At 37.9% G+C, this 14,021-nt stretch overlaps 1 protein-coding gene across 6 annotated transcripts in view; it reads right to left on the reverse strand.

Annotated features, from left to right (window-relative positions):
- Positions 1-5,392: 5,392 nt before the first annotated feature.
- aplp1 (amyloid beta (A4) precursor-like protein 1) overlaps positions 5,393-14,021 on the reverse strand; it is a 34,611-nt gene continuing 25,982 nt past the window's right edge. The window contains exons 7-17 of one of the 6 annotated variants that reach the window (XM_005943131.2): positions 12,921-13,048; positions 12,107-12,181; positions 11,860-12,018; positions 11,563-11,691; positions 10,905-11,004; positions 10,622-10,789; positions 10,501-10,524; positions 10,333-10,385; positions 10,154-10,216; positions 9,909-10,049; positions 5,393-8,293 (exon numbers count right to left, since the gene is read on the reverse strand). In XM_005943131.2, the coding sequence (XP_005943193.1) occupies positions 8,192-8,293; positions 9,909-10,049; positions 10,154-10,216; positions 10,333-10,385; positions 10,501-10,524; positions 10,622-10,789; positions 10,905-11,004; positions 11,563-11,691; positions 11,860-12,018; positions 12,107-12,181; positions 12,921-13,048 (1,142 nt within the window). In that variant the 3' untranslated portion in view covers positions 5,393-8,191. Of the gene's footprint in view, positions 8,294-9,908; positions 10,053-10,153; positions 10,217-10,326; positions 10,386-10,500; positions 10,525-10,621; positions 10,790-10,904; positions 11,005-11,562; positions 11,692-11,859; positions 12,019-12,106; positions 12,182-12,920; positions 13,049-14,021 lie in introns of all 6 variants that reach the window. The other 5 variants (XM_005943129.2, XM_005943128.2, XM_005943126.2 and 2 more) reach the window with 5 other exon arrangements.

Raw genomic sequence — 14,021 nt, forward strand, 5'->3', positions numbered from 1 at the left:
AATTATATTAATTTTAGCTTTGCTTAGTGACATTATTTCTTTGCTTTTACTGATGACTGCCATATTCACTTTTACTGAAACTACAAGCACAGTGAAATGTAATGTTAATAACATATCTAATACTCCATTGCACACAGAATAATGATTCTCTTTGGCTAACTTGCTAGCTAGCATTACATAGCATTACATCGGTTCCAGTAACAAGCCATTTGTGGATGACTAAAGTTTAAACAGTTTCATGTAAGTATTTCAGTTCTTAATTGAGTAATGCTTACTAAAATGTAGTGTATATACCTGATGTTTACAAAGTGCAAGAACATTTGCAAAGACATTTTTAAAGCATTATACAGTCATGAAAAAAGAAAGTAGTACAACTTTCATTGCTACGGTTTTACATTTCAGAATGCAATTTAAAATCATCTGTTCCTTACCTGATTCTAAAATAATTTAAATAGAAGCTCATTTTTACAACAGCATAGTTAATACAGAAGCCACAATACAGAAACTATGTGGAAAGTTCATACTAAACTCGTGCTACATCCATGGAAATTAAGAGGGAAAGTAGCAACCAGTTGGTGTTAATCAAATGCAGCCAGTTAGCTGATCATCAGTGAGTTAGAGCATCTCTACAAAAACAAGACTTTTGGCAGTTATGGAGCATTCAGACGTACATTAACACAATGCCAAGAAGGAAAGATCAGGTATGTTCTAACACAAGCAACTGTTGTTGTCTGTCAGTCTGGGAAGATTTATGAGACAGTTTCCAAACAATCTGAAGTCTACAGTAAGAATGATTATTCATAAGTGGAAAACATTCAAGACATGATATATGGACGCCCGGCAAATTCACTCAAAAATCAGAGCGTCTATTTCTCTGAGAAACTGCAAAAACCCAAGAGCTACATCTGAGACTCTACTTGCCTCAATTAGCATGTTGAATTTTAAAGTTATTAACAGGAACTGGTAAAAATCTTCTTCTCTCTAAAAGAACATGGCAGCATAGCCTAAGCTCTGCAAACCGCCATCTGTGCTCCTCTGTATACCAATATATTCTAGAGACAAATGAGGTTGTATGTCCAACAGCTAAAACTTGGCTGAAATGGGGTCATGCAACAGGACAAAGATCCCAAGCACAGCAGCAAAACTAAAACAGGATGCCAGAAAAAGAAAAGAATCAAGGTGTTGCAATAGCCCAGTTAAAAACCCGGCCTCAACCCAACTGAAATGCTGCGGTGGGACCTTAAGGTAGTTGTGCACAAACAATTTCCCCCAAACCACAATAAATTGAAGCAAAGTTGTAAAAAAAGAGTGGTCAGAATTTCTCCACTATGATGCAAGAGATAAAATCATAGAAAAAACAGTTACTTCAGGTTATACTAGCTAAAGATGGTTCTGCACGCTAGTGAATCACACAATCAGTTTTTGATTCACTGATTCTGATTTTTTCTTTTTTAAATAAATGATGGCACAGTGCTTTATTTCATGTGTTCTTGTCTTGTTCATCTGAGGTTGTAGGCTTTTTTAATTATGTCCTTGCATGTAAAACTATAGAACTTAGAGTGCACTTTCTTTTTCAAATCAAATTGTTAATGCTCTGTTCACTAGAAAACAGATTTAGCACATTTCTGCACATGTCAGTATGTTTCTACCACCTGTTTTTCAGTGAAATATTAGAAAAGGCATCGGTGGGGACTTGCAAGGCCTCACTGGCCTTTATGTACTAATACACACACCCAAAACAGGCAAGGGAAGTGCCCATTTGTTGAAAAACAGCTCCATAGCACCACTTGAGGTAAAAACCTCAGCAGGAAACTTTTTTTTCTGCATTTTCTTTACATTCAGGAAGTTGCTCTTGGAAATGCAGAAAAAAACAACAACACTTTGTTCGACCTACTGTTTAAAGTAAATCTAACACGTTATATTACACAGTAAAAACGCCATTACTTTTATTTGACTATCAGCTTATTATAACTACATGCATTTCGTATTTACATCAACACCTTCAGAACTAATCTTTGATTAAATGCTGACTGGATTACTGACCTTGTCAATTACATTTATTTAGAAACACATGGATCAGATTTTTACCATTGTGCACTGTATTGTTAAAACCTGCCAAAGAATCCCAATTGTCTCATATGAGCTGTATAAATCAAGCTGTTTTGATATTGATTTTTTAACTCAAGTCTCGTAGAGGAATCATAGTGCGATTGCTATCATTTGCTATTTCTGTTTTATTAATACATTGTTGTGCATGGCTTTTAAGTTACTATAAAGAACACTGTTCCTGCCCTTATTGTTCTTGCAATGTCCAGTTGTCATGAGGGATATAAATTGACACGATTACTTCTTCTTATATATTACAATAAACACCACCTAATGTGTTGTATCGTATGCTATATTTTGGTTTGTGGTGAGTAGTTTGTTTTAAGCAGAGATAAGATCTTGCTCAAGAATTTTTTCTCTGCAAGGTTTCTGTTTGCATATTAAGACAAAAAAGAAATGAATAGCGTATTAAAAAACCCCCCACTTGACTCTGTTCAGAGTTGCAGAATTAAAAAGGTGACACATAAAAAGTGATTTTGTTTCTCCACATGCACGATCATGCATGATCTTAGAGAATTTTAAGTTAACTTTGGGGGGGTTTTTTTGCTTTTTTTTCCATTTTGACTTTGGCAGCATGTTTTGGATATGTGAACATTTCCTATGTGGTGAATACAGTGCGCAAACTGCTTTTCCCAATAATTTTCAAGAGTTCATCATTTACATAGAACTTAATTCCAAATATAAAGCACTTAAGATTAAGTAGTATTCGTCATAAATGCTTCTCACCTATATGATAAAGGGACATGCATAAAGTGTGAACCACAAGGTGGTTTCCTGTAATGGCTGTGATCACAGGTTTGACAGGTTGTTGCATTAAGAAGGGAAAAAACTAGAAACTGTCATTTTGTGTGGGTTTGTTTTTTTTCAGCTTACTTTTTTTATTTAACAGGTTTTCTCGCAGTTATTAGTGCATTACTGCCATACGTTACAATTCCGCGATGTAATATACGATATCTGACCATTCGTGGTAGCTTAATCACGTATAGGTATCGTGCTGTGTGCATGCTTACAAGAAAGTCGGTGACATTTGGGGGCTATTCTTCACACCCTTGTTTGTGCAGTTATTGTCAAATGTTGCTCAAACCACTGGACAGTCTGATCTCATCGATTCCTCTCAGTGAAATTAGCAATATACCAATGCTTAAATGTCACCTTGCACTATATAGGAAGAAAAAGCCAGAACTGATGCAAAGGGCTTCACCTACCAGTAATCTCAAGACTCTCAGGCCCCCCTAACACCCCACTCCTCAACACCTGCTGTCCCACCCGCCGTCAGTTGACAATCACCATCAGACACTTTACCCATCATCAGTGCTGACTCACCGAGGTGTCTAACCGTGTGGGGTACTTGCGCTCATCTGCACATTCCACATTAGTGCGTCCACCGCCCACGTGTCATATGATAAAAATGACATTTATCTTTTATTTGGTCAAATGCGCATTTCATGCAGTAACATCTTTGATCCACCTACGGAGGCTTTTAATCTCTGCATTTTAAGGAGTTTCATGTTGTTGTTTTGTTGAATGAATCAAAGCGTTACTGAACTAAACAAAAAGCACACTCAGAATGCAACTTGATTAAAGTCTGGTTTAATATGAGTTGTCGTACATTACCACAGTAGCGGTATGTGAGCAGTTGACTTCAGAGGAACCACTACCAAGATGAGTTATGTGTGTTGGAAGCATCAATGGCAAACTGTCACTGTACAGCCACACAGAGTTTTCACAGTAATCTGGGTAAGCAGGACTACCCGTCAGTGTTGTGGTTTGGAAGAAGTGAACCTGTGTAAAGACAGGGGCTGGGGCTTGACACTTCTTTGTAATTTGTGGGTGAAGGAAATGTGAGACCTGCCCACGCTGGTGACTCTCAGGTGAATAGCTACTTGAGAACTGTGTCAAGGCAACTTTAAAATTAAATTTAAAAAAAAAAAAAAAAAGCAGGCATAAAAAAAAAAGAAAAACACACACAGCGCATTTACAGTATAGCATTACTCATTGCATGACATTCATTTCAAAGGAAAATACCAGTAAGCTACTAACGTACTAAATACCCATTAGAATGAATGGGTAATTAGAACTGTATGTACTGTATATGTCTAGAACTGCAATGCAAGGTAAAAGTTTTCCACTCTGACACCCCATACAGAAGTCATCTAAAGCTGAGCTCAAGTGTATTTGTTGAAACAGTTTTGTTTTTAGAGGTTAAAGAAATGATGGTATCATCGTAGCTTTTCCTGACAAAGGAAGTGAACTGCAATTTTGGCTTCACAGAAGTGACAGTGTGGCTTTAGGAGTCACTGAAACTCCATACTGAAAGCTGAGAGAAAACCTTATCTTAACCTTGGTTAAGATTTTTATCATGCAGAAAGTCTTACTACCAAATATTACATCAATGCGTGGCACACAAGTGAGCAGGACGTTGAAAACTTGCACCTTTAAGTTAAGAAAACCAGGCAATTCACTAATGAAACTAACATACTGTTAATTAGCAAAAGAAACAGTGTGTAAACCGATTTTACGTTAGGTTTCTCTTTCCCAAGAAAAACGAGCCTGTAGTAGAAAAAAAGAAAAGAAGCTAATTTTCCAGTGTGAGTAAGCCAGATTTCCCCCCTTTGACTGTGGCTTTTACATCATAGGTTGTATTGCACAAGTTACAAGGTGATCAAAATTCAATATTCATTTTGCCTTCGTGAGGAGCATGACAGTGAATTTCCTTTCATGCGATTGTGGTAAAGAGGAGTGCTGTCTATGTCTAACTCACTACTGTTGTGCTTTTGCGCTGGACCAGCACAAGCACTGCATACAAGCACTGCATATAAAATATATAGTATTATAATATACTAATATATATATAATATAATATATCACTATATATATATATATATATATATATATAATATAATATAAATGATATATAATATTACATATAGTATAGTATAGTATCATATAATATATATATATGTACTCTCTCTTTTAGTGTGAGTAACATCTTTGATGATGAAGACCCAGATTACAAAGAAATGTTAATGTAGTTAACCAAAGAAATGCATCATCACTGATCTTAGCTCAGTGTGGTAGGCTATGCGATAAGTAATGTCTTTGGACAGCTCTCATGGTGTGCTTTGTCATTAAAGTCATGCTTTACAATGCTTCCTGGTTCAAAACAAAATGAAAAATCCACCATTTTTTTCAGAGCCATCAACCCTGTAGGCCATCTGTTTGACCCTGGTACATTGTATAGACAGAGAAACACGCATGTAAGTACATTTAAAAAGCAGAGACAATATTTTATGGGTCACTCATTTTTATTAGACTGTTAATTAGCTTCACCAGTTTCAGTTTGTCAGATTGCTTGCAGTACAGTTACACAGGAAAACATTTTGCCAAATTTGATGATCTGTCTCATTATTTATGGATCATGTCTTTGGTTAAAACTCTTAATGAAAATGAAGACCAACATTACTATCAACACCCCTAAAATCCTGCAGTGTAATTGAAACCAGACAGACGGGATCGGCATCTAACATTTAGCAATCTGTACACAATTGGATCAATTTGGCTCATCTTGTGCTTAGTGCCACCCCTTGTCAATTAGGCAGAGGCAATGTGTCTGTCTGTAGTTCACATTTACTTGTCAGTGTTTCTTGTCCAAGCTTCTAAAATTACACGTGAAAAGCATGACCCTTGATCCAAATGATTATTACATACAAATAAAAAATACAGAATCATTACATCCAAAACACAGCATTGTAAAAGGCAATAATGCAGCAATTAAAATTTCAATAACATTGTTTATAGTTCATTGGGAAGTAAGGGGGACAGACCAACAAAGAAGTCTAGAATTCGACAGAGGACAGAAGTACAAATGTGATTTGAGTAACTACAGTATACACCGTTCTAAGTCTGCTAAATGCTGGTAGGAAACCTTCAGTGGTTTGGGAAACACAGGCAAGCTTATTCTCATCTATGGTTTCAGTAGTATCATTACAAGATCAACTGACTTAAACTGCGAACGTACAATGTTTTCATTCACTAACGTAGCTGTACAAATTATACAGGAGCTATGACTTCTCTTTACCTGTCATAACACGACCGCAACCTGCAATGAACGCACCTAACAAGAAGGAACAGAAGACTGGATAGTCCAATAGTCAAAATCTCTCGCTTATTTCAAAACAAGCTTCACACAAAAACAACTCTAACGTTCGTTACAGTGAACAAAAGCCGCTTTTCTTTCTTGCTGTCTTTGTTTTTTGTTTTTACAGTAAATGTCACCCAGAAATAAACAAATAAACTCTAACCTGATTTTGGTACTGATTATCTGTACTATGTCGCACATAGTTAAAGACTGATGAATCAAAAGCAACATCCCACAACGTGACCTTTTTAACCTAGACGATCTGACACGATGTTGCTAAATGAAATCAAATCGATACACTAAGCACTTAACAATTAATCAGAAAAAAAAGGGGGGCAGTCCCTTTTCGTAGTACCTATATGGTGTACTATGTTGTTCATAAATATGACAAACTACCATGAATCATTTAGTGAAAAAGCTTCTTGATGATGATAGGAACTTTAGTACAGCGTCTATACTAGATTACTAATGCTCAAATGTTGTAGTGTTCAAAGGTGTTAAACAGTACGACTATCATGCCAGAGTGTGGTCAGTTTTTTGGGAGTTACTGCACACGCTGACACTTCACATTACTATAGCTGTGCCCTCTTTCCACTCACTGCTCTGTGCGGTACGATACGTCTAACTGTTAAGCCGCTCCGCTCTAATTCAAACCTGCCAAAAGATGTGACGATGAACAGGCTGCTACACAAGGTGATGAGAAAGGGCATCAGGCATGTAGTCTGTTGGAGGTGCTGAAGTTAACTACTCCTACTAAGGTTTTCTAAGGGAATGATGCAGTACCGAAAAGAAGATGGAGCCTCAACATCTACCTTAAATACATTCAGAAAGTAGTTGCTGTGTCGTTGTCTTGTGCTGGTTTTTACAACAGTCCGTTTTCAATCAGCCATGTTAGGAAAGTGTTTCTCCTTCTCATAACAGCACAATGTACTATTTTTATGTATTATTCCATTACATCAATGCAAATTAATCATAGAAATGTCTACATCTAGCAGTATGTACTTCTTACGTTATTTACAGTGTCCATTTTGAACTGTGACATTTCCGACTTTTCAAAAGCAATGACAGGAACAACACAAATAAATACTGCAGCATCATACACCAAGTTGTCATGCTTTCATCAAAATAACGGACTTCTGATTATTCTGTTTTACAGTTCTTTAGATAGCAGAACAAATAAAACAAACTCATTCACTGACTAAATAAGCTAAATTAAATATTTGGTGTTTTTTTTGTTGTTTTTTTAAAAAAAAAAACATTTTTCTTTTGTACCACCAGCACATAGCTCTGTATCGATTAGTGTGGCCTATTTCTGTGTTTCAAATCAAAGCCTGATGTCTCACACATTCAAAGTTAACACCTCGCCATTCTTGCCTAATGTAGTCGTACTTTGCACTGTGCGATGAAACAGTAGCTCATGGAGGTAAGTTTGAGAATACGCTGGATATTTTTTTGTTTTTATCACTAACTCTTACTTAAATCGGGATTTATGCCATGTTTAAACTCAGCTGTCACTCACACTCATCTACACAGATACATCACATCTAACTGTGGTACAATCTGAACAGAGACACTACTACTGAAAATAAATACTATAAAGCATTATGCACCGTTCAAATTCAGCTTCTCACGAGGAGCAGTAGGTCAAGTCATGCCACTGGGAGGAGGTGAATGGTTTTAGGATTATGAAATGTTGTGACACTGCTAATGCAAAGAAACATCCTCAGACTCTAAGCCGAAGGAGTATTATAGGTGATGAATCGGATGATTGGTTGTTGTCGGGTCATTTACAATGGGTTTGGGATGTAACCCCGTACTTATTCAGTTACTTTACATTTGCGACATATCATAAATCCAACATAGGGAGTGTAGCTGGGACATCACTGTTGGGAAGAGTCGAGGGACACAACGTGTGGTCAGGCATGACTTGCTGGCTGCCCCGATGCTTCAGTTCATCTGTTCAAAGAATTTGTAGGTGGGGTTTTCGTAGCCATGGTTTTGCATTTTGTTGAGCTGTCGTTCTTCTGGCGTGAGCATCGGGTCAACCTGCTGAGAGACACACAAGACCCTGAGTCATAACACACTAAAGACAAAGTCAGAAGCAATGATCACACCATGACCTGAGATATAACTAAACTTTGGGCTAGATGTGACAGAATGACAGAATGAGAGGATGAGGTCCACTATAATTTAATGTTTTTATGATGGATTCAACACAGTTTTTATACTTGGAAACTCACAAGAGCTACTTGGATAATACTGATGATACAGCACGGTCTTTAAGAAAAGTTGGTAAACCTGGGATGCTTTGAACAGCATGATTTTATGATAACATGATAGATGGCATCTTAGATTGCAGTTACAGTCAGTAAAAAAAAAAAGTTTGGAAACTTTTCACATTGTTTGCAGCTTAAATTTGCAAATGAATCAGCAATGCTGAGGTTACATGCTTTAGAAACATTGAATACACAGGCAAGAAGGACAGGAAGACATTTAGTGACGCACTGTATGACAGGAAGGATACTGTTTGAGGTCTAGCCCAGATTCGGAACTTTGAAAAACATTTCAAAACTTGATAATAATCATTATATGGATCTTAAAGTAACAGTACTGTTATTGATCTTAGTGCGAGCTCAATAGAAAGACTTGTTGTACATGTAGCTGGAGCTAGCTGCCCATCACCAGTTAGAACAGGGGTGTCAAACTCAAATACACAGTGGGCCAAAATTCAAAACTGGAACAAGGTCGCGGGCTAACTTTAATATTTATTGAAAAAAAAATCTTCCTCCAGATTTAAGAATGAATCTCTTCTTATGAACTCAAACAAGTTTTGCTGAAAAACTGAATATGGAACAAGCAAAGCTTAATACTAAACAATATATATATTAATAATAATGGATTGGATTTATATAGCGCTTTTCAAGGCACCCAAAGCGCTTTACAATTCATCCACTCTCACATTCACACACTGGTGGAGGCAAGCTACGGTTGTAGCCACAGCTGCCCTGGGGCAGACTGACAGAAGCGAGGCTGCCATATCGCGCCATCGGCCCTTCTGGCCAACACCAGTAGGCAGTAGGTGAAGTGTCTTGCCCAAGGACACAACGACCAGGACAGAGAGCCCGGGGATCGAAACGGCGACCTTCCGGTTACAGATGCGCTTCCCAACCCCCTGAGCCACGGTATATTAGCTGTATAACACCAGTAAGCCAGCTCTAATAATAATTTGGTATGGCTTCGCGGGCCAAATTTGGCCCGCAGGCCAGAGTTTGACACCTATGAGTTAGAATCTCTAATTCTCAGTGTGCTTAATCTATGCAGTGTTGTTACATTGTTCAATGTGCTGAATATACATTTTATGTTAACAAGAACCTTTTAATATGAATAATAATAGCAACCGCTTGCATATTTTAGCACACAGGAAGTTACCATACTTTACATTTTGGCAAGAATAATGCTTTCCTGAAATGTTTGGATTGACATCCATGCTTCCAGTGAGTTGCTATGATCTTCACAGCTAAATATCAGAATGTAAAATTTAAAAAGAGTCTTTAAAAAGAGTTTAAACACCTTTAATATGTAGAAGTAAAGTGTTTTAAGGTCAAGTATGAATTGCATGTTCATAGGAACTTCACTTAAATGAATGGTCTAGCTGGGGTCGTACCTCAACAATGCCATGGCTGATAGTGCCGTATGGCTTCCTGCGCACGAGCAGCAGGCTTATTACCATCACCATGGCGATAGCCACAGCTACGACCAGCAGGCCCACCATGGCACCACGGTTGAATGTCTCCAAAGCATCAGGCTGCTGCGGAAAGACAGAAATATGTGCCAATAAACACAAGACACACATCAAGGCAAGAAATTGGTTTTCTGGCTTAAAGGAAATTATAATGCATATACTCTTACCAGTTCATCTCTAGCAATCTCATTAGGTCTGATCGCCTGCTTGAGCTCTGCAGAGGTGTTGATCTAAGAGCAGCAAGGGTAAGCAAAATTTTGGGTCACAGAAAACAGAACCTTTACACACACATAAGTCTATCAAAGATATGAAAAGCCTTTTAGACTGGCTACAATCTTACCTTTACCTCATATTCATAAGTAGGCCCTCTCTCAGATGTAGTGTAATCATATTCCTCATCTGCAGACAAAAGTGCAGCAACATGTTTAGCTATGAGAAGTGTAACTCAAAACATACTACAATTCATACAAAAGAGGAAAATTCAGTATTAAAACAATAGGAAACCCTATCTTACCGTTCTTGCTGTTAGGCTGCAGCTCTATGGAGAAAATCAGGGGGGAAAAAAGCATCATTAACGAGAGCAACCTGGATGTCAAATTTTGCTAAAGTGCATATGATTAACAGGGACTGTGTACCAATGCGAGGGGGATAGGGCCTGTTCTGGAAGGCTCTCTCCTCTTCTTCTTCATCATCCTTCTCCTCCTCGCTGTCAGCAGGCAGAAGCTCCTCAGTCGTGCGGGTCTCAGAGAAGGAGGTGGTCATCAGCTCACTGATGTCACCTCGCTCTGCTCTGACCAGCTCCTCTGTGAATGAGACAAAGTCATCAACACAGATTTTAAAAGCATTAAAACAACAACAACAACAACACAGAACAGAAGCCATAGATGCGAAAATCTCTGTCAGGGCAGTATAACTTACGAATGTCACTGTGCAGTTCCTCAGCCAGTGTAGGATCCTTGTAAAGCAGGGCAAGACTCTGGTTCATTCTCTCCTCAATCACATGAAGGTGTGTGTACACCTGCAGGAAATACAAATTGATTCTGCTCATGCTTCTGACCAAAAGAGCTTAAAATGTGAGTTACAAAGGGGCGATATTAGCCTAAAATATTACATTTGTAATCCAAATTATTACTGATATCGTCCCTGTTTTTGTGTATTTTAGCAGGTTACTGTATAGCCTCCAAAATATTAATATGCTACTGGTATGCTTTAGTGTATTTTCTCTTTATTAGGATATGTTTCTGATCCCCTAGCACCCTACAGCAAAAATATGAGTCTTACCTTTAACCAAATACACCCACTGTTAACAGTGTGCAATAACATAAATATTACCTGTTCATTTTTAAATGTTATTACTGAATTAAAATGAAAAGTGCTGCCAGATTGTAAATATTTTGGTGTCAGATAAGACTGGCTTTGCTTTTAGTTGAATGAAAAGAGGATTTGTAGCTGCCTCACATCGTTGAGTTCTCTGTTTTCTGTGTGTTTCAGGGTCAGCAGACAAGAGACTCACGTGTGCAGAGCACAGGTGTGTGCTCACCTCATCCAAATACCTCACACGCTCTCACACACACACCTGGAATTTCATCTGCTCAGCCTTCTGGGGGTCAACCGCCACAATATGCTGGTAATGTCTCAATGTGTGTCTGCGGTCCTTCTGCTCTGCAGCCATGTAGCGCTTCAGCGCCTGCAGCACACGCTCTGGCTGGAAGACACAGTTCAGCAGCAGATAAGAGTGATAAGTAAAATACCAGAAAATGAGACAAAGGCTCTTCTAATTTGCTGCCGGGTATAAATATAGACAGATCGACAAGATATCTGCAATTGTTTATCTCTGTCTTCTCTCCTCCTCTGTACTCCAGGGTAGTTTTACCTGAGGGGGATCAGACTGTACAGCTGTCAAATAGTTCTCCAGGGCCAGGCGGCGGTTGTTGTTGAGAATGGCCTCAACCCGGGCAAGATGAGTCTCCACAAGTCTCTGTCTCTCTCCAGCAACTTGCTCCTCCAGCGTCTGCAGCACAGACTGGAAATGCTGGTAGAGAAAAGACCATAATTATTCATTTTATCTGGGATAGTGCAACTGTAAGTCAGTAAAGCGGGTTTGATAAATGCCTGCTTACCTCATTCAGGTCCTGTCTCTCTGACCTTGGCAGATTTTTTGACTGGTTGTCTGCCTCTGCCCATTCCTTCATGATCTGAGGGATTCAAACACACAGAATGTGTCCAGAGTGTGTGACGGAGACAGTCTTCTCATGAAACTCGGAGAACAAAAGACACCATCTTTTGTCACTTCAAAACTGATAGGACTTGTAGATACAGCTATCGTATTTGCTAACTAGGTTTTCTTTTTGGGGTTTAGGCATCAGTTCAACAACATGGTCTGACTGCATTTATAACAAAGAAAACACTGCAGTGGTGCTATGCAATACCACAAAGAAAACCCAAATCAAAAAAAACAATCTTGAAGTTGTGTGACAGCTTTCTTGTCATCATGACCAAAGATGCCGGTCAAATATCCGAAGAATATCCGATTAAAGAAGAAAATAACTTCAGTTATTTTCTTCTTTAATCTTTGTTTTGTGAAGAAATGTAAGAAAACAACTTGAAAATCTTGTTGTCACAGGATCGTCAGAGTAACATCTTCTAATTTTGTCATTCACACATTTTGTCATTTCCACATCGCACGATAAAAATCTTAAACCCAGCCCTAATGGACATTTTTTTGGAAGCTATTTAAGAAATGTCTTTCAGTATCAGCTCCCCTGTATGGAGGTTGAACATGGACAGGCCTACTGTACTGTCATTTTCAGAATTAGATTAGAAGACAAGAGCAACGGATGAGCAAATCTCATTCCAGATTAATGAATCACCTGTCAAAAGTGTGACCTGCCAGCCAAGATGCCATTAGCCTGCTCTTAGCCCTGTGAAATTTACCTCATTGATGCGCTTCATTCTGCGTTCCTCCAGGTCTGTTTTGGCACGAAGGAAGTTGGCATGCTCAGTGTCGTCTACTGGCTTCTCAAAATAAACATCGACACCATCTGTCGGCCTAGCTGTAGTCACTAGATGGGAAAGACAGGAAACAGGTTGTTACTGTCACGTAGGCTGCAAGAACCAAAGCGAAATTATCTTGCAATTAAAAAGGACAGTACAGGTCACAGAGCAACACCATCAAGAAAGAAGCAATGTTTAAAAAACTTGAAGTAAATATGTTTGAGTTCAAGCTATTTCATAATTTGTTTGTGATAACATTTTTTTTTAAGCTCGGAGGCCCAGATTGAGTATTTGACCTCAGCTTGGTTGGACTGGAAGTTACACCACGTCTTTTAATGAAATTAATATATATTCAGTATATCTAACACAATGTTAGGATTAATACTTCTAGTGGTAACAAGTAATACTAAGCCACTGGATTTAACTTCATTTTTTTATAGCTTCCTTTACTTGAAATGAGCAGAAAGTAAAAGAAAAGACTGTAAAAAAAAAAAAAAGTGTAAATATACAGTCACAGAGTTTAAACAGTTTAATCCCTAACCACCTAATTATGCTAGTTTGTTGTACCTGACAAGTTTTTTTCTTATTTAAAACCTATTTGTCAAATTTAATTAATTTGATTTAAATACAATAAAATAATAATTACAATTCATTTACATTTTTTTAAATTATATATTTTCTTTATGTGCTATAATTTATTTCTTTTAATTTTTTAAATCTTGTATAAAACCTGCCTTTGCAGTTTACATTTTAACGTTTCCTGCAGTTGTTTACTCCCAGAGACCACAGTTTGTAGTACTCATAGTCCAGTATAAGATAAACATACTGATGGGGTGAAGGTTAAAAATATTTTGAGTAAAAATAAACCACTGACAACACCATAACATCACCCAACACAAATATGACTAAAAATGATCAACCAGTTTTGGTTTTTCATTGTTTACTGTGTTTCCCACACATAATGAGTACAATCAATATTTACTGCTCTGAAATTTAGAGTGAAGTGGTCAATTGCTCCATTTATTGCACGCCCCATAGTGA

This window comes from Haplochromis burtoni, unplaced genomic scaffold, assembly GCF_018398535.1.
Source record: "Haplochromis burtoni strain Fernald_Lab_line unplaced genomic scaffold, NCSU_Asbu1 Contig_120, whole genome shotgun sequence".
Classification (NCBI taxonomy): domain Eukaryota; kingdom Metazoa; phylum Chordata; class Actinopteri; order Cichliformes; family Cichlidae; genus Haplochromis; species Haplochromis burtoni.